At 54.3% G+C, this 24,905-nt stretch overlaps 1 protein-coding gene across 1 annotated transcript; it reads left to right on the forward strand.

Moving 5' to 3' along the window:
- Positions 1 to 1,500: 1,500 nt before the first annotated feature.
- On the forward strand, positions 1,501 to 23,347 carry ndufb11 (NADH:ubiquinone oxidoreductase subunit B11). The gene is made up of 3 exons (XM_059949483.1): positions 1,501 to 1,739; positions 18,840 to 18,970; positions 23,160 to 23,347. Exons 1-3 carry the CDS (start codon positions 1,536 to 1,538, stop codon positions 23,287 to 23,289), a joined length of 465 nt encoding a protein of 154 aa, XP_059805466.1. The 5' UTR covers positions 1,501 to 1,535; the 3' UTR covers positions 23,290 to 23,347.
- The last annotated feature ends 1,558 nt before the right edge of the window (positions 23,348 to 24,905 follow it).

Raw genomic sequence — 24,905 nt, forward strand, 5'->3', positions numbered from 1 at the left:
GTGGCATTGTCCTGGAGCCTGCAGTCTCAGCCTCTGTCTGGAACTGAGCTGAGCTGTTTGCTCGGACAACAACGCACAGAATGCACAACTCCACTGCCGCGGGTCTCTGGGCTTTGGGAAGGGTCAGGAGTTGGGATACCTGCCCCGCCATTCAGGACACTTACGTGGAGCCCTGCCACAGGAAAGCAGCATCCATCGTCGGGTCTCCCACCACCCAGAACAGGCTCTCTTCTCGCTGCTGCCATCAGGAAGGAGGTACAGGTGCCTCAGGACGCACCACCACCAGGTTCAGGAACAGTTATTACCCTTAACCATCAGGCTCCCGAACCGGAATCATCTGCACACCAGAACTTCTTAAGGATTCTACGACCCAATGGCTCACTTTCACGGATTCTTTACAACTTATGAGCTCACTATTGTTTAAAGTTCATAAAACGTCTTTCCCCGCTGGCGGTTTGTCAGTTTTTGTTCACGTAAAATAGTATATTTTCTTATATTCTGTAAAAGTCTGCAATAGAAGAAATTCAGCGTGACATATAAGATCATAGGAGCAGAAGTAAGTAATTCGGCCCATCGAGTCTCCTCCTATTCAATTCAATCCAATTCTTCCAGTCTTCTCCCAATGTCCTGGCTAATGAAGAACCTCTGCCTTAAATGCACCCAATGACTGGGCCTCTACACCCACACATGGCAGGAAATTCCACACATTTACCACCCACTGACAAAAGTGATTTCTCCGCATCTCTGTTCAATGTACTTTTATAATAGTTTTGACTTTGACATTGGAGGAACTCCGCACGTCAGGGATCATCCACGGAAATTAATAAACAGTTGACGTTTCGGGCTCAGATCCTTCCTCAGGACTAGAAATGAAAGGGGAAGATGCCAGAATGAAACTATTTATCCACATCTGCCTGACCTGCTGAGTTCCTCCAGCATTTTCTATGCGTTACTCCGGAGTCCCAGCACCTGCAGAACAGTTTGTGTTTTTGACTTTGACTTGACGTCTCTCAATGTCGATCAACCGATTGGAGCAGCAGACTGTCAGTCACAAGATCACGGCTTCAATTGGACAGAGCGGCTATCTGTCTATGGAACGGCGGGGCCGGGACCAGCGGCCATTGAAGGGCGGGTCCGGAGGCAGCGCAGCAACGGGTTCTGCCAACGATTGGACAGCGAGTCTGTCTGTCAGACAAGACTGCGGATCCATGACGTTTGCCGAGGCGTCTAATGGGATAAGCGCGCTGTCTATCACAGAGCCATGACTCGAAGCGAAAGCGTCCATTGGCTGTATGGCAAGGGAGGGAGACGGGAATGGGGGAAAATGTCACGACGGGTCCAAGCGACCAATGGAAAGCGTGAATGTCTATCATCGATATTTGTGTGGCTGAAGGAGTCGATTGGACAGTGGGACTGTCTGTCATTAATGAGACGTGCGTGGGTGGGCAGAGCGTAAGGGTGTCCGTTCAAGGGATTGGAGAGCAGGGATGTCTGTCAGTCTGAGGGCGTGACGAAAAGCGGAGCGTCAGTTGAAGATGGCGGCGCGGAGTGTTGCACTGTTGAGGCGGCTGGGGAGCTGCCATTGCAGGTCTGCGGCCGGGGTGCAGGCCTTGGTTCCCCGCCGGGCCGTCGGACACTCTCCTCGCGATGAGGCTGCATCCACCACCCTAGTCCAGGAGCCCCCCCTCGGTGTCGGGCATGGAGACGCTCCGCATCGCGAGGTCAACCTGTATGATAAGGTGAGGCGGCGCTGAGGGAGCGTCACTCTGTGTCTGACCCCAGGAGTGTGTGATGGGATGGTGTGGAGGGAGATTCTCTGTGTCTGACCCCGGGAGTGTGTGATGGGACGGTGTGGAGGGAGATTCTCTGTGTCTGACCCCGGGAGTGTGTGATGGGACGGTGTGGAGGGAGATTCACTCTGTGTCTGACCCCGGGAGTGTGTGATGGGACGGTGTGGAGGGAGATTCACTCTGTGTCTGACCCCGGGAGTGTGTGATGGGACGGTGTGGAGGGAGATTCACTCTGTGTCTGACCCCGGGAGTGAGTGATGCGACGGTGTGGAGGGAGATTCACTCTGTGTCTGACCCCTTTTTTTTTTATTACAAATTTCGGTGCTATACAATATATACAAAACAGTGGCAAACACAATTACTGCACTACAAATAGACAATACACCAGAATGTTGCCATCTCTATCCACGATGGCATTTACACCCCGCGGAGCCCAACGGTCTCGAAACTCCTCCAAGGCCACTGTGGACTGCGCGTGTTCCTTTTCAATAGTTACCCGAACACGAACATACCCCCTAAACATTGCCAGGCAGTCTGCCCGGGGAGATACTCCCGCCACCCGTTTCCAAGACCCTCGGATGGCGGATTTCGCCAGCCCTAGGAGCAAGTTGACTAGGACATCCTCAACCCTCCATGCCCCCTTCCTTACTGGATGACCATATATAAACAGGGTGGGACTAAAATGCAGCCAGAAGGCGAGAAGCAGCCCACGCAAATATGCAAAAAGAGGCTGCAGCCTCACACACTCCATGTACATGTGGTACACGGTCTCCTCCAGCCCGCAGAAGTGGCATGCGGGTGGGAAGTCCATGTACAAACTGAAAAACTTATTGCAGGGCACTGCCCTATGCAGTACCCTCCAGCCGAGATCCCCCAGGTGCATGGGAAGAACCCCGGCGTAAAGGGACTTCCAGTGGGGACCCTCCTCACCTCTGGGTGGAAGGACCGACCGCCTGGCGTGTCGGGACGGTGTACAAGGGCAAGGAAGTGGAGGATGTGGAGTAGTAGCCCATACAGATACCTCCTACTTGCATCCCTGAATGGGACTGTGGGTATCGATGAGAGACGGCTCAAGTTGTGCGGACACGGCTCCCGGAGAAGATTGCGGGGTCTGGGCCCGACCAGCAGCTCGGCCTGAGTCGGTCCACACAACTGAGCCGCACCGACAGCCACTGAGGTAGGGCAAGGGCCGGCCAGGACCCCGACCTCCACCAGAGGAGGGGATTCCCGGCCTGAGGCGACCATGTTCCAGACTCTCAGTAGGTCCTGATAGAAGCCGGGCAGACTCCGCAAAGCAGTACGGCTGACACCCGCCGGTGGTAGCCGCATGTCTTCATGAAGACAGCAGCCCCTCCGGAGGAAGAAAGTCGCCAACACGTGCCACCTGGGAGGGTGCTCGGCGTACAGGAATCTCTGCAGAGTCCTGAGGCGGAGAGCCGCCAGCTGCGTTCGGACGCACACCAGCGACTGTCCGCCCTCCCCCACTGGGAGACTCAAGACCGCTGCAGAGACCCAGTGTTTCCTGTTGCCCCAGAAGAAGTCCACTAATTTCCTCTGCAGTCTTGCAACAAACGGGGCAGGAGGGGCCAAGGTGACCATCCGATACCACAACATGGAGGCCACCAGCTGGTTTATGACCACCACCCTGCCTCGATAGGAAAGCACCCTGAGAAGGCCTGACCAGCGCCCCAGCCGGGCCATGACTTTCATCTCCAGGTCCTGCCAGTTCGCCAGCCAGGTCTCCCCAGAAGGACTCAGGTAGGCTCCCAGATAGAGGAGACGCCGAGTACTCCACTCAAAAGCTCTCATCTCCTCCGGCAGGGAGTCCACCTGCCACTGACCCACTAAGAGTCCGGAACATTTCGCCCAGTTGATCCTGGCGGAGGATGCTGCCGAGAAAATGTCTTGGCACTCGCGCATCCTCCGCAGGTCATTGGGATCTGTCATCATGAGGAGTACATCATCGGCGTAGGCCGAGAGGACGACCTCCATGTCCGGTTCACGCAGAACCAGACCTGTCAGCCTTCGCCGTAGGAGGCTCAGGAATGGCTCGACACAGATCGCGTACAATTGACCGGACATGGGGCATCCCTGACGTACTCCTCTCCTGAAGGGAATGGGTGCTGCCAGTGATCCATTGACCTTAACAAGGCACTCTGCCGCAGAATAGAGGAGCCGAACTCGGGCCACAAAGTGTGGTCCGAGCCCAAAGGCCTGCAGAGTGCCCACCAGGAAACTGTGGTCTACCCGGTCAAACGCCTTCTCCTGGTCAAGAGAAAGAAACGCTGCCGGGGTCCCAGTCTCCTGGTACAGGTGGATCAGGTCCCGTACTAGGTGGACATTGTCCTGGATGGAGCGGCCCGGGACTGTGTAAGATTGGTCAGGATGAATCACCTGTCTCAGTACTGAACCAAGACGGTTGGCCATTGCCCGGGCGAAGATCTTGTAGTCCGCGCACAAGAGGGAGACCGGGCGCCAGTTCTTTAGCAGGCGAAGGTCTCCCTTCTTGGGCAGCAGGACCACGACAGCTCTCCGCCATGAGAGGGGCAATTCCCCGGTGGCTAGGCTCTCCCCTAGAACAAGGCTGTAATCGACCCCCAGGACATCCCAAAAAGCCTGATAAAACTCCACACTCAGACCATCTAAGCCAGGGGATTTACCCCTCCGGAGTTGCCGAAGGGCAGCAGACAGCTCCTCCCCAGTCAGGGAGGCATCCAGACGCGCTGCGTCATCAGGGCTGACCTTTGGCAAATCTTCCCAGACCTCACTGCACGCCCCCGCATTTGACGGATCCGGTGAGAATAAGGACCGATAGAAAGTGCGGACTTCTTCGATAATTTCGTCAGGATCCGTGATGGAGGAGTCATCAGCAGCCAGTAGCTCCACCAGCTGCTTTTGAACTCCCCGCCACTTCTCCAACGAGTAGAAGAAGGGTGAGCCGCGGTCCAAATCTTGCAGCATTTGGATCCGCGACCTCACATACGCACCTCGGGACTGCTGAAGCTGCAGATTCCTGAGTGCGTCCTTCTTCTCCTGGTATTCCTGCCACGTTTGATGGTCTCCACCGGTCGAACCAAGACGGGTCTCCAGGTCAAGCAACGCTCTCTCAAGCCGCTCAATCTCAGAGTCCCGCCTCTTTGTCGACCCCCTAGTGTACTCCCGACATAAAAACCGGATGTGGGCCTTGCCCACATCCCACCACAGCCGTAGGGAGCCAAACTCTCTCCGTCTCCCTCTCCAGGTGGCCCAGAACGCTCGGAATGAATCCCGGAATCGGCTGTCCTCCAGTAGCTGGTTGTTAAAGTGCCAATACCCAGACCCCACCCGAGGGTGCAGAGGAGTAAATTCCATCCACACAAGGTGATGATCCGAGCACGACACCGGCCGCATGGAGGAAGCCGACACGCGGGAGACATAAGCCCGAGAGATATACAGGCGGTCTATCCGGGAACCCCCCTCTCTCGATCTTCTGGAGAAGGCGCTAGAGTCGGGGTGAAGATTCCGCCAGCTGTCCACCAAGTCAAAGGAGCCGACTAGCTCCTTTAACTTTTTCGCTGATGCCGGGTCGCGTTGGAGGCCCGAGCGGTCCTCCACCTCGAGGGTACAGTTGAAGTCTCCCCCGAGGACGACGCAGTCCCCCGGGTCGATGGAACTCAGCAAGGCGGACAGCTGACAGAATAGGCGCATCTGCATCACCCCGCGCCTCAGAGCGTACACGTTGATAAAATGTAACGGTACACCATCCAGGCGCACAGCCAGGTGGAGCAGACGGCCGGGCACAACATCTTGGACTCCTACGATTTCTGGCCGGAAGGTTGGGGTCAACAGGATCGCCACCCCACTAGAGTTGGAGCTAAGGTGACTCATGTAGACCCTGCCCTGCCACTCCAGGAGCCAAGCAGACTCGTCCCCCGGGGTGGTATGGGTTTCCTGCAGGAAACTCACCGCGTATCTCCCGTCCCTGAGGACTGAGAGATTGTTATACCTGCGGGGAGAGCCCCTGCTACCGTTCACATTGAGACTAGCTATGGTAAGCTTCATGTCGGGAGCACACTAGGCCTCAGCACCAGTCCCCTTCCCACTGAGAGCGATGGCGCCCTCAGCCGCACTCTCCCGAAGAAAACCGAGAATATCCTTTGCTTTCCGGGCCCGACTGCTACCATCGCTACCCTGTGACCCACCATCTCCCGAAGGAGCGAGGCTGCTTTTCATCCTGATGTCCCGCATCAGGTCATCCAGGAAGGATTTCAGCTGCCGCCTGTCATTCCCTGACACAGCATTCCTCTTCCCCTTCCCCTTCCGTCTGAGGATGACCCTCAGGGACTTCACCAGCCTCGACATGCTAGGCCAGCGAAGCGAGGCTAGTTTAGGCCGATGCTTTGCACCAACGGAGGAGTGAATAAACTCTCTGATCTCCTCCACAGGTATCAATGGGGACTTCTCTGGAGGGGTGAGGATGTCCATTGTCTCGCTATCAAATGAATCCCCCTCCAACCCCTCACTGCAGACAGATCCCCCACTGTCCTCCTCATCTGGTGTACAAGGTGGCTGCCCCTGTAACCTACACTGCACAGCAGGTACCTCCCCTATACCTTCCCGCTCCACCGTCGCAGCAGTCTTACCCACAGTTGCGACGATGGAGGGAAAATCCCAAGGGACTCCCTGCAGGCCATTAGTTGATGGGGTCGGCATGCAGGTTACATCACCCTCCCCAGGAGACAGGCATGAAGGGGACCCCAGCAGCTCTGGTCCAATGGATTCACCGGCAGCCTGATGCTGACTGTGAGAGAGCCTGGTCTCCTCTCCACCTGTACTACTTAATACATTTGCCTCCAGGGAGGAGCTTACTGCTAAGTCCTGGGTGGAGGGCTCCAGGTCTGTTTTAGGCGTGCAAACAGGCCCAGCACTAGCTTCATGCACAACCACACCACCCACCCCAGGACTGGTGTCTACATCTGGGGATTCAGGGTTAGACACAACTCCCACCCGGATCCCCACCCCTTTCTGGGACTCCCCCTCATCTGCATTCTCTGCCCTCTTGGGGGAACAATCCCATCTCCTCTTCAAGCCGGAGGAGCACACAGGTGCAGAATTCACCGACAGCGCGGTACTCTCCGCTCCTATCGCCCCGTCCAACCGTACGCTTCCCCGAGTCTCCCCCTCCACCTCAGGGCAAATGGGCGTGGGCTCTGCGGTCTCGGGGGCCGACTTCTTCACGTGTTTCGACTTCTTCCTCGCTTTCTTGCCCCGCCCAGACTCCACCCCGTCCCTCGCCTGAACCTCCCCACACGTAGCCCCAGGATCACCCGCCTGAACCACAGGGGTAGGAGCAGACGTAGGAATAGGGGCAGGGTTAGAGACAGGGTCAGGGGCAGGAGCAGGAGCAGGGGTCAGCACAGGTATAGGAGCAGGGATGGGATCAGGGGCAAAGGTAGCTGGGGCACAAGTTCCTGAAGTGGACTCCCTGGGTTTTCGGGTGCTAGGACAGTCCCCTCCGAAAGTGCCCCACCTCCCCGCACGCATGGCACCGTGGGCGCTCAGAGCTCCAATACACCTGATAATCTACCCCCTCGTGCCGGACAGTAAACCGGCCCTCAACTTCATCCTCCTTTTCCAGTTTCATGAATACCTGTCACCGGAAAGAGATTACGGTCCGGAGGGTGCGCCTCCTGAATTTGTGCCTGATGGCAGTTATCTCTGACCGTACTTGCCCCAAGCGGGCCAGTGCGGGAAGCAGGTCCTCGTTGGGGATGAAAGGCTGTACGTGACTGAGGACGATGCGTTGTGTGGGAGCTGTCACTAGCTCCATCTGTAAAAAGATGTTCTCCACCGTGATCCCTCTACTGAGGGCCCGATGCACCAACTCATCATTCCTCAGATAAAACACCGCCTTCCCGAACTCCTTCTCAGCGGCCAAAACACCATCTCTCCCCAACAAGTCCTCCATAGCCTCCGCGCACTTTTCCAGCGTAGTTCCAGTTCGCAAAATACATTGCACCCCGCGTTCAACTTTCACAGTCCGAAACAGGGCGTTGTCCGAGGCCGGAGAGGTAGCCGCCTTTGCATAACTCCCCGAAGGCCTGCGACTCCCTGTAGACTGGTCCGGCATGTTACTTATGTGTCCGAACCGAGAATGATACGGTGCTGTTGGTGGTAAAGTCCTGGAGCGAATTGAGTAACTGGCGGGAAAAGTTTGTACTCGACAGTACCTTGCTGGCTCCGTGCCAGAAATTCCAACGCCAGGAAAGGCTCCGTTAGTCCTGTAGAAACTTCCAGGCCGTGAGAGGTCGAGACGTCCCAAACGACGGTTCGGCTCCAACACCGAACGAGAATCCCGACGTTAGAGATGGAAGGAGGTTGCCCCGATCTCAGTGGGGACAAACAACGTCGTTTGCCTCCGGTTTTGGGAGCGAAACTGCTTCACGGCGAGTCGCCAGCGGCCACAGCAGGGTGCTATGCAGTTCGAAGCCGTAAACGAACCCCGTCCAAACTGGCAGAAAAACTCCAAACTAAGCTTCCACTCTAAACCAGCCGCTCACTTAGATATTCAAGGGACATTGGAAACCAATTTCCAAGTAATTCAAGACCTTCATAAAGTAGTTTTTCCCCGATTTTTCCCAGCGCAATCAGAACAGCTCCACTCTGTGTCTGACCCCGGGGGTGTATGATGGGATGGTGTGGAGGGAGATTCACTCTCAGTCTGACACCAGGAGTGTGTGATGGGACAGTGTGGAGGGAGCTTTATTCTGTGTCTGACCCCGGGGGTGTGTGATGGGAAGGTGTGGAAGGAGCTTCACTCTGTGTCTGACCCCGGGGATGTGTGATGGGACGGTGTGGAGAGAGCATCACTCTGTGTCTGGCCCCAGGAATGTGTGATGGGATGGTGTGGAGGGAGCTTTATTCTGTGTCTGACCCTGGGAGTGTGTGATGGGACGGTGTGTGGGGAGATTCACTCTGTATCTGACCCCGGGATTGTGTGATGGGACGGTGTGTGGGGAGATTCACTCTGTGTTTGACCCCGGGAGTGTGTGATGGGACGGTGTGGAGGGAGCTTCACTCTGTGTCTGACCCCGGGAGTGTGTGATGGGATGGAGTACAGGGAAATTCACTCTGTGTCTGACCCCGGGAGTGTGTGATGGGATGGAGTACAGGGAGATTCACTCTGTGTCTGACCCCGGGAGTGTGTGATGGGACAGTGCGGAGGGAGCTTCACTCTGTGTGTGACCCCGGGAGTGTGTGATGGGACGGAGTGGAGGGAGATTCACTCTGTGTCTGACCCCGGGAGTGTGTGATGGGACGGTGTGGAGGGAGATTCTCTCTGTGTCTGACCACGGGAGTGTGTGATGCGACGGTGTGGAGGGAGCTTCACTCTGTGTCTGATCCTTTTTTTTATTACAAAATCCTTTATTACAAATTTCGGTGCTATACAATATATACAAAACAGTGGCAAACACAATTACTGCACTACAAATAGACAATAGACATTACACCAGAATGTTGCCATCCCTATCCACGATGGCATTTACACCCCGCGGAGCCCAACGGTCTCGAAACTCCTCCAAGGCCGCTGTGGACTGCGCGTGTTCCTTTTCAATAGTTACCCGGGCACGAACATACCCCCTAAACATTGCCAGGCAGTCTGCCCGGGGAGATCCTCCCGCCACCCGTTTCCAAGACCCACGGATGGCGGATTTCGCCAGCCCCAGGAGCAAGTTGACTAGGACATCCTCATCCCTCCTTGCCCCCTTCCTTACTGGATGACCATATATAAACAGGATGGGACTAAAATGCAGCCAGAAGGCGAGAAGCAGCCCACGCAAATATGCAAAAAGAGGCTGCAGCCTCACACACTCGGGACGGTGTGTAGGGAGCTTCACTCTGTGTCTGACCCCGGGAGTGTTTGATGGGATGGTCTAGAGGGAGCTTCACTCTGTGTCTGACCCTGGGAGTGTGTGATGGGACGGTGTGGAGGGAGTTTTACTCTGCGTCTGACCCTTTTTTTTTATTTATTACAAAATCCTTTATTACAAATATCGGTGCTATACAATATATACAAAACAGTGGCAAACACAATTACTGCACTACAAATAGACAATAGACATTACACCAGAATGTTGCCATCCCTATCCACGATGGCATTTATACCCCGCGGAGCCCAACGGTCTCGAAACTCCTCCAAGGCCACTGTGGACTGCGCGTGTTCCTTTTCAATAGCCTGGGAGTCTGTGATTGGATGGTGTGGAGGGAGCTTCAGTCTGTGTCTGACCCCGGGAGTGTGTGATGGGACGGAGTGGAGGGAGATTCACTCTGTGTCTGACCCCGGGAGTGTGTGATGGGATGGTGTGGAGGGAGCTTCACTGTGTGTCTGACCCCGGGAGTGTGTGATGGGACGGTGTGGAATGAGCTTCACTCTGTGTCTGACCCCGGGAATATGTGATGGGACGGTGTGGAGAGAGTTTCACTCTGTGTCTGACCCCGGAAGTCTGTGAGAGGTCGGTGTGGTGGGAGATTCAGTGTGTGTCTGACCCCGGGAGTGTGTGATGGGATGGTGTGGAGGGGGCTTCACTCTGTGTCTGACCCTGGGTGTGTGTGATGAGACAGAGTGGAGGGAGCTTCACTCTGTGTCTGACCCCGGGAGTGTGTGATGGGATGGTGTGGAGGGAGATTCACCCTGTGTCTGACCCCGGGAGTGTGTGATGGGACAGGATGGAGGGAGCTTCACTCTGTGTCTGACCCCGGGAGTGTGTGCTGGGACAGTGTGGAAGGAGATTCTCTCTGTGTCTGACCCCGGGAGTGTGTGATGCGATGGTGTGGAGGGAGCTTCACTCTGTGTCTGACCCCGGGACTGTGTGATGGGACGGTGTGGAGGGAGTTTCACTCTGTAACTGATCACGGGTGTGTGTGATGCGACGGTCTGGAAGGAGTTTCACTCTGTGTCTGACCCCGGGAGTGTGTGATGGGATCGTGTGGAGGGAGTTTCACTCTGTGTCTGCCCTGGGAGTGTGTGATGGGACAGAGTGGAGGGAGCTTCACTCTGTGTCTGACCCCGGGAGTGTGTGATGGGACGGTGTGGAGGGAGCTTCACTGTGTCTGACCCCGGGATTGTGTGATTGGACGGTGTGGAGGGAGCTTCACTCTGTGTCTGAACCCGGGAGTTGTGATGGGACGGTGTGGAGGGAGCTTCACTCTGTGTCTGAACCCGGGAGTGTGTGATGGGACGGTGTGGAGGGAGATTCACTCTGTGTCTGACCCTGGGGGTGTGTGATGGGACAGAGCGGAGGGAGCTTCACTCTGTGTCTGACCCCGGGAATGTGTGATGGGACGGTGTGGAGGGAGCTTGACTCTGTGTCTGACCCCGGGAGTGTGTGATGGGACAGAGTGGAGGGAGTTTCACTCTGTGTCTGACCCCGGGAGTGTGTGATGGGACGGTGTGGAGGGAGCTTCACTCTGTGTCTGACCCCGGGAGTGTGTGATGGGACGGTGTGGAGGGAGATTCTCTCTGTGTCTGACCCTGGGGGTGTGTGATGGGACGGTGTGTAGGGAGCTTCACTCTGTGTCTGACCCCGGGAGTGTGTGATGTGACAGCGTGGAGGGAGCTTGACTCTGTGTCTGACCCAGCGAGAGTGTGATTTGACGGTGTGGAGGGCGCTTCACTCTGTGTCTGACCCCGGGAATATGTGATGGGACGGTGTGGAGGGAGCTTTACTCTGTGTCTGACCCCGGGAGTGTGTGAGAGGTCGATGTGGAGGGAGATTCAGTGTGTTTCTGACCCCGGGAGTGTGTGGAGTGAGCTTCGCTCTATGTCTGACCCTGGGAGTGTGTGATGGGACGGTCTGGAGGGAGCTTCACTCTGTGTCTGACCCCGGGAGTGTGTGATGGGACGGTGTGGAAGGGTGTTCACTCTGTGTCTGACCCTGGGAGTGTGTGATGGGACGGTGTGGAGGGAGTTTCACGCTGTGTCTGACCCCGGGAGTGTGTGATGGGACGGTGTGGAGGGAGATTCACTGTGTCTGACCCCGGGAGTGTGTGATGGGACGGTGTGGAGGGAGATTCACTCTGTCTGACCCCGGGAGTGTGTGATGGGACGGAGTGGAGGGAGATTCACTCTGTGTCTGACCCCAGGAGTGTGTGATGGTACATTGTGGAGGGAGATTCACTCTGTGTCTGACCCCGGGAGTGTGTGATGGGACGGTGTGGAGGGAGATTCACTCTGTGTCTCACCCCGGGAGTGTGTGATGGGACGGTGTGGAGGGAGATTCACTCTGTGTCTCACCCCGGGAGTGTGTGATGGGACGGTATGTTGATAGTTGCAGGTATGGAGGACAGTGTCATTTTTTCCACCCCTTTCTGGGTCTGTGTTGTGTGGAGGAATCTGGGGTAGTGGTGCTGCAGCTTTTGGTCCTGAAATGTGATGGGGAGCCATAGTTTGTTTCTGAGTCAGAGGCAAAGACCACTGGGACACAGGGTGCAGTTGACCGGGCGTTGCAGAATGCAGTTGTTCATTGAAGGGGAACCCGAAGTGTTTTTCCTCCTGGTTCTATTGGGCCTAAGGGGGCAGACGAGAGTGTTGGAAGGCAGGTGGAAGTCTATGAACAGAGTGCAGGGGATCCATCGTTAGGCCTTTCCGTATTCGGCAGTCTTCAACTTGGTTTTCACTGACGTGTGTTGTGAAGGTTTTTGTATTGTGGCTGCTGTACAGTGAAGGCGTTGAAATTCCTGTCACAGACAAGTAAACATTGCAAGGGAGGATAATGATGTAGTGTTCTTGGACTATTCAGAAATCAGCTGACAAGAAGGAGAGCACTTGAAGTGGGACCACGCATGGTTCTCTTCTCACAGCTTCGTAAACGAACGTGTCAAAATAGACACTATCTACAAACCCATCAGGACCAAAGAACAGTGAGCCAATGGAATTCAAAGGTCAACTGAAGGGTTAGCCAATAGAATTCAAATGTCAACTGAAGGGGTAGCCAATCAGGGGCGAGGCAAGCACTCCCAGAGAGAAACAGCAGCAACTGCGCACTGGTGATGTCACCTTGGCCGGTGATGAAACGTCTGCGAGCGAATTGCCAAGCTCAGCCAACAGCCTAACATCAACCTGAGCCGCCAATATTCACCACCACCCTCAGCTGTTCCCGAATTACTGAGCCCGTGCCTTCAGGCTCCTGTACTTCTTCCCCATTTGTAGTAATCAGTCGAGATGTGGATCCTTAATGATGGATGCCCACTTCTTCAAGCAGCACCTCTTGACAATGTCCTTGATGGTGGGAAGGATTGTGTCCGTCATGCAGCTGGCTTGGCGTTTGTTGTCCAGCTGTTAATGCCCCTCTCTTTAAGAGCAGAAGTAGTTTCCAAGAGATTGCCAAGCTTGGAAGGAATAAGTACAGACTATCTTCTAAAAGAGGAGAAATTCAGCAATCAGAGGTGCAAATGGACTTGGGAGTCATCGTGCAGGGTTCCCTAAGAGTTAGCTTGCAGGTTGGGTTGGTCAAACGGAAAGCAAGTGCAATGTTAGCATTAATTTCAAGAGGAGTAGAATATAAAAGTGAGGATGTGATGCGGTCAGACCACATGGAGTATTGTGAGCAGTTTTGGGCCCCTTATCTAAGAAAGGATGTGCTGAAATTGGAGAGGGTCACAAGAACGATTCTGAGAATTAAAGGGTCCCAAACGTTGACTGTTCACTCTTGCTGCCTGGCCTGTGGAGTTCCTCCAGTATTCTGTGTGTGTCTGCAGAATTTCTCTTGTTTGTATTTCCTTTCTGTTTAGTTTTGGGCTCCTTGCAGCGTTGGGGAGGGTCCAGAGGAAGTTCATGAAGATTATACCAGGAACAAAAGAGTGAACATGGGATTGTTTGCTGGCTCTGGGCCTGTGCTTGCCGGAGATTAGAAGAATGAGGGGTGACCTCATAGAAACCTATCGAATATTGAAAGGCCTGGATAGAGTGGACAGGGAGAGGATGATTCCTGGAGTCGGGAACCAAGGACCACAGAGCACAGCACGGAATGCAAGGGTGCCCCTTTAGAACAGATATGAGGAGGAATTTCTTTAGCTAGAGAGTGGCGGATCTGTGGAATTCATTGCCACAGACAGCAGTGCAGGCCAAGTCATTTAAAACTGTTAATAGGTCCTTCAAAGGTAACAGGAAGAAGGCAGGGGAATGGTGTTGAGAGGGATGATAAATCCAACAAAATGGAATGGATGAGCAGACTTGATGGGCCAAATGGCCTAATTCTGCTACCAGTGAGGCTGGAGGCGCTCAAAGTTCAAGGTATATTTATTGTCAAAGTATGTGTATGTCACCGCAAAGATGAGCGGGAATCCGGGGGACTGGGAAGCTTTTAAAGAGCAACAGAAGATAACTAAAAAGGCAAAAAATGAGGTACAAAGGTAAACTAGCCAGGAATATAAAGGAGGATAGTAAAAGCTTCTTTAGGTATGTGAATAGCAAAAAAGTAGTTAAGACCAAAATTGGGCCATTGAAGACAGAAACGGGTGAATTTATTATGGGGATCAAGGAAATGGCAGACGAGTTGAACAGGTACTTTGGATCTGTCTTCACTAGGGAAGACAGAAACAATCTCCCAGATGTAACAGTGGCCAAAGGAACTAGGGTTAAGGATGAACTGAAGGAAATTTATATTAGGCAAGAAACGGTGTTGGGTAGACTGTTGAGTCTGAAGGCTGATAAGTCCCCGGGACCTGATGGTCTGCATCCCAGGGTGGCTCTAGAAATCGTGGACACATTGGTAATCATTTTCCAATGTTCTATAGATTCAGGAACAGTTCCCGCTGATTGGAGGGTGGCTAATGCTGTCCCACTTTTCAAGAAAGGGGGGAAGAGAGAAAACAGGGAATTCTAGACTGGTTAGCCTGACGTCAGTGGTGGGAAAGATGCTGGAGTCAACTATAAAAGAGGAAATTACGACACATTTGGATAGCAGTAGAAGGATCAGTCCGAGTCAGCATGGATTTATGAAGGGAAAATCATGCTTGACTAATCTTCTGGAGTTTTTTGAGGATGTAATTATGAACATGGACAAGGGAGAGCCAGTGGATGTAGTGTACCTGGTCTTCCAGAAAGCTTTTGATAAAGTCCCACATAGGAGATTAGTGGGCAAAATTAGGGCACATGGTATTGGGGGCAGAGTACTGACATGGATTGAAAATTGGCTGGCTGACAGGAAACAAAGAGTAGCGATTAACGGGTCCCTTTCGGAATGGCAGGCTGTGACCGGTGGGGTACCGCAAGGTTCAGTGCTGGGACTGCAGCTGTTTACAGTATACATAAATGATTTAGATGAAGGGATTAAAAGTGACATTAGCAAATTTGCCGATGACACAAAGCTGGGTGACAGTGTGAAATGTCGGGAGGATATGAGAATGCAGGGTGACTTGGACAGGTTGGGTGAGTGGGCAAGTGTATTGCAGATGCAGTTTAATGTGGATAAATGTGAGGTTATCCACTTTGGTGGCAAGAACAGGAAGGCAGATTACTATCTAAATGGAGTCAAGTTAGGAAAAGGGGAAGTACAACGAGATCTAGGTGCTCTTGTACATCAGTCAATAAAAGCAAGCATGCAAGTACAGCAGGCAGTGAAGAAAGCTAATGGCATGCTGGCTTTTATAACAAGGGGAATTGAGTGTAGGAGCTTCTACATCCTTCTGCAGTTGTACAGGGCCCTGGTGAGACCCCACCTGGAGTATTGTGTACAGTTTTGGTCTCCAAATTTGAGGAAGGACATTCTTGCTATTGAGGGAGTGCAGCGCAGTTTCACAAGGTTAATTCCCGGAATGGCGGGACTGTCATATGTTGAAAGATTGGAGCGACTGGGCTTGTATACACTGGAATTTAGAAGGATGAGAGGGGATCTGATTGAAACATATAAGATTATTAAGGGATTGGACACGCTGGAGGCAGGAAGCATGTTCCGGCTGATGGGTGAGTCCAGAACTAGAGGCCACAGTTTAAGAATAAGGGGTAGGCCATTTAGAACAGAGATGCGGAAAAACTTTTTTTACCCAGGGAGTGGTGGATATGTGGAATACTCTGCCCCAGAAGGCAGTGGAGACCAAGTCTCTGGATGCATTCAAGAGGGAGTTAGATAGAACTCTTATAGATAGTGGGGTCAAGGGATATGGGGAGAGGGCAGGAACGGGGTACTGATTGGGTATGATCAGCCAAGGTCACAGTGAATGGCGTTGCTGGCTAGAAGGGCCGAATGGCCTACTCCTGCACCTACTGTCTATTGTCAAATGGCCTAATTCTGCTCCTATGTCTGTCTGCTCTCAGTGAGGCTGGGGTTGCTCAAAGTTCAAGGTATATTTATTGTCAAAGTATGTGTATGTCACCATATACAACCCTGAGAATCATTTTCTTGCAGGCACACTCAATAAATCTTAGTATTGCTAATTGGTTTGTTATTGCTGAATGTTCAAAGTGAACAGGAGATGGTGTGGAAAGTGTGTAGTTCAGCTGGCTGATGGTTGAGTTGCTCTCCGATCTTCGTTTCGTCCCCGTATGAGGAGATGTCGTCAGTGGGTCAGTAGCCTTTGATCTGGAAGATAGAAGCTGTCCTTCAGCCTGGTGGTAGTGTGCCTTCGGGCTTTTGTATCTTCTGCCCGATGAAAGAGAGGAGAGGGGAGAGTGGGGACAGTCGGAAGTAGACAGAGTCCATGGGGGGGGGGCGCTGACTCGCGGCTTCCTGCAGTCTCGGGTAAAGCAGCTGCCTTTTGGTGAGGATGCTGTCTGTGATGCGGGTCAAAACCCGGTGATCTGGTGAGTCGTTGGGCACGTGCTAGCTTCCTCTAAAGCTGAGATGTCGGTGAGCTTTCTTAGTACGCAGGAGAGGTAAACTCTTTGTGAAGAGTATGTAGCGGGGGGGGGGGAGATTAGAGGGTGCAGAGGGGGTGGAATGTTTTCCTGCTCCTTAGGAGAGCAGCAGTCAACTTCCCCACCCTTCCTGCACAAGTTCGGCGGCAGATTGTTCCACAGCAGCGGGGAGACCTAACCCCACCCTGCGGATGCTGGGGGTCTCCCCCATTCCACCAGATACACAAAGGGCTAATGTGCACTCTCAATACATGACATCGAAGTTGCCCGTGCCACCCTGAACGCTCCCCATTACTTATGCCTGGGTAGGGGGTGGGAGAAGCATTTGTGTCAGAACGACACGAGTCTTAAGTCAGACACCACCAGTTTCAGGAACCGTTGTTACCCCTTGACCATTAGGATTCTGAGGCAGTGTAGATTATGTCACTCACTTCAACAGTGAATGAATTAGACAACCTATTCTCAGGTCTTTACATCTCATCTTCTCAGTATTATTTATTTACTTTAAAAAATTATTTGTAGAAATTGTCTTTTGCACGTTGGTTGTCAGTCTTTATGTATAGTTTATCATAAATTCTATTTATTATTTTATTTTCCTGAAAGGAAACAAATCTCAAGGTGGTGTATAGTGACGTACACTCAGTGCCCACTGTACTAGTCACCTCCTGTATCTAAGAAAAATGGCCACGGAGGGTATGTTTGTGGTTTTCTGCTGCTGTAGCCCATCCACTTTAAGTTTTGACGTGTACGTTCAGAGGTGCTGGTCTGCACACGACTGTGGTAGCCCACGGTTATCTGAGTTACTGTCGCCTTCCTGTCAGGTTGTGCCATTCTCCTCCGACCTCTCTCATCAACGAGGTGTTTTCGCCCACAGACCTGCCACTCACTGGATGCTTCGCTTTGGTTTTCACACCGTTCTCTGTGAACTCCAGAAACTCAGGGTGCCCAGGCCACCCCATCTGCCACAAACAATCACTCCCCAAAGTCCCTTGAATCGCGTTTCTTCCCGGTTCCGATGTTCAGTCTGAACCTCTTGACCGTGTCTGCGTGCTTTTGTGCACTCAGTTGCTGGAACGTGATGGGCTGATGAGGTATTTGTGTTAATGAGCAGGCGTACCTCATAAAGTGACCACTGGGTGTACACTTTGATAATAAATTTATTTTGGTTTTGGAAGCCGTTTGCCTCCAAAGTCCTCGGCCTCCATCCTCAGCTGATCGAGAAACCCCTGTAATTTTCCACGATCTTCTCCATTGCCTGTCGCCACTATTTTGGCAGACTTGCTCACCCTGCTTTGTGCATCCGTGTCTAAATCCTTGATCTTAGCTGCAAGTAGTAAAGGTGCCAACCCTGACCCCCATGTACCAGCCTCCAGCCCTCAACCACCACCTTCTGCTTCCAGCCATGGAGCCAGCCCACTGCCTCCCCGGGATCTAACACTAAGATCGGGATGATGGAATTGAGGGCTTTGTTTAGAAACCAGGGACTTGGGAGTCCTCGTGCATGATTCCCGAAAGGTTAACTTCAAGCTGGCATTCATTTTGGGAAGACTGGAATATAAAAGCAAGGATATAATATCGAAACTTTATAAGGCGTTGGTCAGACCCCACTTGGAGTATCGTGAGCAGTTTTGGGCTGACATCTGGGAGGGTCCAGTGGAGATTGACGAGAATGATTCCAGGAATGAAAGGGTTAATTTAGAGGTTAGTGGCTGATGGCTCTGGAATGAGGTGGGGGGGTGGAAATCTCCCCTTGAATATTGTAAGGCCAAGATGGAGTGGACATGGAGAGGATGTTTCCACAAAAGGACGTCCCTTTGGAACGGAGACGAATATCTTTAGCCAGATGGTGGAAGTCGTTGCCCGGAGTGGCTATGAAGGCAAAGTCACTGGGTATATTTAGAATGGATGCTGATAGGTTCTGGATTAGTCAGGGCGTCAAAGGTTATGGGGTTGAGGGGGGGGTAATAAATCAGCCAAGATGGAATGGTGGAATGGAATTGATGGGCTGAATGGCCTAATTCTGCTCCTGTGACTTCCGGTCTCTCCAAGTGAGGTGCTCCCTCGCGGTGTCCCTGGTTCGGACTGTCACTGGTTTGATCGTGGCCAGTTCTTTTCTCCATCTCCCCGGGTCAAGCCCAAACTGGGAGCACTCTGCACAGTTCCTGTCTCTGTATCTCTGCTCCCTGCTGTCTGACGTTCACTCCTTCCCGTCACAGAACCCGGATTACCACGGTTTTAGCGCGGACCCAGCGGTGGACGTGTGGAACATGAGGCTGGCGTTCTTCTGCGGCATCTCCGTGGCCATCGTCATAGGCTCGGCGTTTGTTCACTACCTGCCGGACCGAGGGTAGGTGACACTCGTTCTCCGTCCCTGTACCCACTCGCTGCTCGCCGCCCCCTCCCTCCACGAGGTGCCCGCTCCACGCTCCCTCCTCCCGCCAAGAATGTTCGTCGCCGCCCACTCCCGTGGCGCGCTGGCCCCTTCTCAGCGCCCCTCTGTCTCGTCCGGCCAGAAGCACACTTCCGTCTTGCAGTCCCGCGCCAGACCGCGCTGACAATAGCACTCCACCTGTTGCTTTCTGTAAGCCGACAGTTGCCCGTCGCAGTTGGTCGGGTCTGTCACTGTGCATGTGTTTGTTTGCCGAGACAAGGTTTCACAGAGTTAAGTCACGGATATAAAAATAGCAATGACCTCAATCACCATCTCCCAGAAAAAGAAGCTGCTCCCTCACTAGGTAACCAGGTGTGCCGGAGTCAGTCGGACAGAACTGTTATCAGCACATTTCTGTCAATAATACAGGCGGAAGCATCAGCAAATATCCCCATCTACACTTCATAACATTGGGTCACGGTGTGACACCGTGGTACGGTACCGGTGGGGACGGGTCTGTCACTGCGTGACACCGGGGTACGGTACCGGTGGGGATGGGTCCGTCACTGTGTGACACCGGGGTACGGTACTGGTGGGGATGGGTCCGTCACTGTGTGACACCGGGGTACGGTACCGGTGGGGACGGGTCTGTCACTGTGTGACACCGGGGTACGATACCGGTGGGGATGGGTCTGTCACTGTGTGACACCGGGGTACGGGACCGGTGGGGACGGGTCTGTCACTCTGTGACACCGGGGTACGGTACCGGTGGGGACGGGTCTGTCACTGTGACACCGGGGTACGGTACCGGTGGGGATGGGTCTGTCAGTGTGTGACACCGGGGTACGGTATCGGTGGGGACGGGTCTGTCACTGTGTAACACCGGGGTACGGTACCGGTGGGGACGGGTCCGTCACTGTGTGACACCGGGGTACGGTATCGGTGGGGACGGGTCCGTCACTGTGTGACACCGCGGTACGGTACCGGTGGGGACAGGTCCGTCACTGTGTGACACCGGGGTACGGTACCGGTGGGGACGGGTCCGTCACTGTGTGACACCGGAGTACGGTACCGGTGGGGACGGGTCCATCACTGTGTGACACCAGGGTACAGTACCGGTGGGGACGGGTCCGTCACTGTGTGACACCGGAGTACGGTACCGGTGGGGACGGGTCCATCACTGTGTGACACCGGGGTACGGTACCGGTGGGGACTGGTCTGTCACTGTGTGACACTGGGGTACGGTACCGGTGGGGACGGGTTCATCACTGTGTGACACCGGGGTACGGTACCGGTGGGGACTGGTCTGTCACTGTGTGACACTGGGGTACGGTACCGGTGGGGACGGGTCCATCACTGTGTGACACCGGGGTACGGTACTGGTGGGGACTGGTCCGTCACTGTGTAACACCGGGGTACGGTACCAGTGGGGACGGGTCCGTCACTGCGTGACACCGGGGTACGGTACCGGTGGGGACGGGTCTGTCATTGTGTAACACCGGGGTACGGTACCGGTGGGGACAGGTCTGTCACTGTGTAACACCGGGGTACGGTACCGGTGGGGACGGGTCTGTCACTGTGTGTCACCGGGGTACGGTACCAGTGGGGTCGGGTCTGTCATTGTGTAACACCTGGGTACGGTACCAGTGGGGTCGGGTCTGTCATTGTGTAACACCAGGGTACGGTACCAGTGGGGTCGGGTCTGTCACTGTGACACCGGGGTACGGGACCGGTGGGGACGGGTCCGTCACTGCGTGACACCGGGGTACGGTACCGGTGGGGACGGGTCTGTCACTGTGACACCGGGGTACGGTACCGGTGGGGACGGGTCTGTCACTGTGTGACACCGGGGTACGGTACCAGTGGGGACAGATCTGTCACTGTGTGACACCGGGGTACGGTACCGGTGGGGACGGGTCCATCACTCTAACACCGGTACTGGATACTATTTGGGATACAGTTCCCTGATGTGCTAGGCTGTTCGTAGTTGGGACACCCTGCAGTTTGTCTCCTGAGCTGTCAGTATGTAAATGTGCGCGTGTCGTTTGTGGCCTAGTTCTTGCCCCAGTTGTGCCAATGCATGAATTGTCTGTGAGCTGGGAGTGCTGTGTGATTAAACACCGTTCCTCTGCTCTCCTTTCCATTCTCCTGTTCTTGTCCAAGGCCTTTTGCCCGTCCCTGTGTCCGAGGTGTGACATAACTCCACCTGACCAGTGCATGCACTCACCTCCAGCCGGTGAGGGAATCTCTTCACTTGTGTCAGGAATGTGACCGGACATTTCCCACTTTCCTGGGTAGGGTTAATTCATGCACGCTACAGATGGGGAAGGGCATAGGGGAAGTAGGGGGTTATGGAGTCTGGAAGGGGTTTAGGGGAGGGAGGGACAGACAGAGGTGGGGAGGGGTGTAGGGTAGGGAAGGGCTCACAGAGGTGGGGAGGGGTATAGGGTAGGGAGGGGGGTCACAGGTGGGGTGTGTAGGGTAGGGAGGGGGTCACAGGTGGGGAGGGGTGTAGGGTAGGGAGGGGGTCACAGGTGGGGTGTGTAGGGTAGGGAGGGGGTCACAGGTGGGGAGGGGTGTAGGGTAGGGAGGGGGTCACAGGTGGGGAGGGGTGTAGGGTAGGGAGGGGGTCACAGAGGGAGAGGGGTGTAGGGTAGGAAAGGGCTCACAGAGGTGGGGAGGGGTATAGGGTAGGGAGGGGGGTCACAGGTGGGGTGTGTAGGGTAGGGCGGGGGTCACAGGTGGGGAGGGGTGTAGGGTAGGGAGGGGGTCAGAGGGAGAGGGGTGCAGTGGAGGGAAGGGCTCACAGAGGTGGGGAGGGGTATAGGGTAGGGAGGGGGGTCACAGGTGGGGTGTGTAGGGTAGGGAGGGGTGTAGGGTAGGGAGGGGGTCAGAGGGAGAGGGGTGCAGTGGAGGGAAGGGCTCACAGAGGTGGGGAGGGGTGTAGGGTTGGGAGGGGGTCACAGAGATGGGGAGGGGTGTAGGGTAGGGAGGGGGTCACAGAGATGGGGAGGGGTGTACAGTAGGGAGGAGGTCACAGAGATGGGGAGGGTGTAGGGTAGGTAGGGGGTCAGAGATGGGGAGGGGTGTAGGGTAGGTAGGGGGTCACAGAGGGGGAGGGGTGTAGGGTAGGGAGGGGGGTCACAGAGATGGGGAGGGGTGTAGGGTAGGTAGGGGGTCAGAGGGGGAGGGGTGTAGGGTAGGGAGGGGGTCAGAGATGGGGAGGGGTGTAGGGTAGGGAGGGGGTCACAGAGATGGGGAGGGGTGTAGGGTAGGGAGGGGGTCACAGAGATGGGGAGGGGTGTAGGGTAGGTAGGGGGTCACAGAGGGGGAGGGTGTAGGGTAGGGAGGGGGTCACAGAGATGGGGAGGGGTGTAGGGTAGGTCGGGGGTCACAGAGGGGGAGGGGTGTAGGGTAGGAAGAGGGTCACAGACACGAGGAGGGACATGGGGAGGGAGGAGGATCGCAGACAGGGAGTGGTACAAAGGCTGAGAGGGGTGTAGGGGAGGGCGAGGGCCATGGAGACTGGCGGAGGTGTGAGGGAGGGAGTCATGGTGATGGCAAAGGGAGGGGAAAGGGTTCAAGAAGACAGGGTGGGGGGATCACGGAGACGCTCCCTGCCTCTTCTCCCAGTATCTGTTGCTGTTGCAACAGGAACTGCGGACGCATTCCCCAGGAGATGTTAGGTCTCTGTGTTTGGCTGATAATATATTCAGCTTCCTGAAATAGCTTCCTGAGCTGGTATTTTTATATCCTGATGTTGCTGCAACGTGTCTCTGCATCTCTCCTCTCCTCTCCTCTCCCTGCACAGCTCGATATCTCCCCAGCCCTCCCATTCCCTCGGCGTTCCCTCTCTAGGCATTACTCCCCTCCCCCAGTGCCCTCCTCCGGCTCCCTCACTATTACCCCCCTCTCCCACATGGTCATTGCGCCCGCCCCCAGTTGGCCATTCCCTGGGTTGGGTGTCTCTCGCGTCCACCCAGAAGGTGAGACGGATGGACTGAGTGGGTTTTCCCGCTCTCTCCCCAGTCCTCTATATGGTCAATTGGGTGCACCCTCCCTCGGAGCCTCCTCTGCTGTCGGTGTTTACCTCCAAGCACTCGAACCGTAAGCCACCGCCACCAGCCTGGTCAGCACTGAAGGATCTTCTCTCTCTCTCCCTCAGGATGCGGCAGTGGGCCCGGAGGGAGGCCGAGCGGCAGCTGAAGCAGAGAGAAGCCGAGGGGCTCCCGGCCATCAGCATGAACTACTTCAACCCCGACAAGATCATCCTCCCTCCCGAGGGCGAGGAGTGAGGGGCCAGTCCAGCCCCGAGTGTCTGACTGCTGATAATAAAGTATTGAATTACCTCAGCGTTAGTCCTGTCTCACTTGGTCTGTCGAACACGCGGTACGGGCTTCGGGCATGCAGTATGCTTGCTGGCATGGCTGCCCGTGGGGCAGTCGGTAGGCATGCAGGACAGACGGCAGGTATACAGTACAGACATCGGCGCGGCTGTGCCCGGTACAATCGTCCAGCACACGGACTTGCCGGCTCAGTTGCGTGTGGTACAGTCACCAGGCACACAATACAGTCATCAGTATAACTGTTGTACAGGCATTAAGCATGCTCTGACAGTCTGCTTAACTATTGCAGTATTACAGGTTTGTCAGTCTGACCCAGCGACTGTCAGTGATCACAAACTGGGATGTGACCGTGTGAATGGGTCTGACTGTTGGACGTGGGTGGGGAGGTGAATGTGTGGCTGAAGGTGAGATGGCTGGTGAGACTGGTGGAAGACCAGTGTGTACTTGGTTATGACACCAGGTGTGTTCCTCTGTGTGTGTGTGTTGTGTGACTATGAGAATCAGGCATATGTCATGAAATTTGTTAACTTTATGGCAGCATTACATGATAAATATAGAGGAAAAAAGCTGAAATACAGCAAGTGTGTGTATGTATGTGTATATAAATATAATAGTTAAGTCAAAATAAGTAGTTGCGAAATAGAATTTTTTTAGTGTTCATTGACTCAATGACCATTGGGACTCGGATGGCAGAGGGGAAGAAGCTGAGTGAGTGCGTTCAGGCTCCTGTTCCTCCCTCCCGACTGTGACAATGAGAGGAGGGCATGTCCTGGGTGATGGGGGTCCTGAATGATGAACGTCTTTCTGAGACACCGCTCCTTGAAGATGTCTTGAGGCTGGTACCCACGATTCTGCAACCAGCTTCGATCCTGTGCGGTTTTTAGTTGACAATCCAAATCTCCTCGGGCTCCTGACACAACATAGCTGTCCTGCCTTTATAGCTGCATCAATACACTGTGTCCTCAGAGAGAGCTTGAAATCGCTCACTCGCCCCAATTCTGACCCCTCTATGAGGGTTGGTTTGTGTTCCCTCGTCTTACCCTTCCTCAAGTCAACAATCAGCTGTTTGGTCTTTCCCTTCTGTCCGTGATTGAGTGTTGCATGAATGCATAATGTGTGTTGGCTTGCGTTCGTGGCTGTGTGTATGGTCTGTGTATGATGCTTTACTACTGTGCATTTGTCTGCTTAACGCAAGCTGGGTGTAAATGCGCATCCGTGTGTGTTTGATAAACACGAGAAATCTGAAGATACTGGAAATCCAATGTGTGGTCCTCGGCCCAAAGCGTCACACCTGTTTCCTCTTTTCCACAGATGCAGCCTGGCCCGCTGCGTTCCTCTGGCAGTCTTGTGTGTTTGATTCTGACTAACTCTGTTCAAGTGTGAGGGATGTGTCCATCTTCATGTACACCTGTCAGTCTCCAACTTTTAATGCCTATGTCACAAGATGCATGGATGACTGTATGTGATAACAGTGATCACGAGCACACACCTGGGTGATTCCGTGGTCACGATGTGCATGAACTGAGACAGTGTATCAGCGTTGGAACATCAAATGGCGCTGCGCA

The sequence above is a fragment of the Hypanus sabinus genome, chromosome 24 (assembly GCF_030144855.1).
Source record: "Hypanus sabinus isolate sHypSab1 chromosome 24, sHypSab1.hap1, whole genome shotgun sequence".
NCBI classification, from domain to species: Eukaryota; Metazoa; Chordata; class Chondrichthyes; order Myliobatiformes; family Dasyatidae; genus Hypanus; species Hypanus sabinus.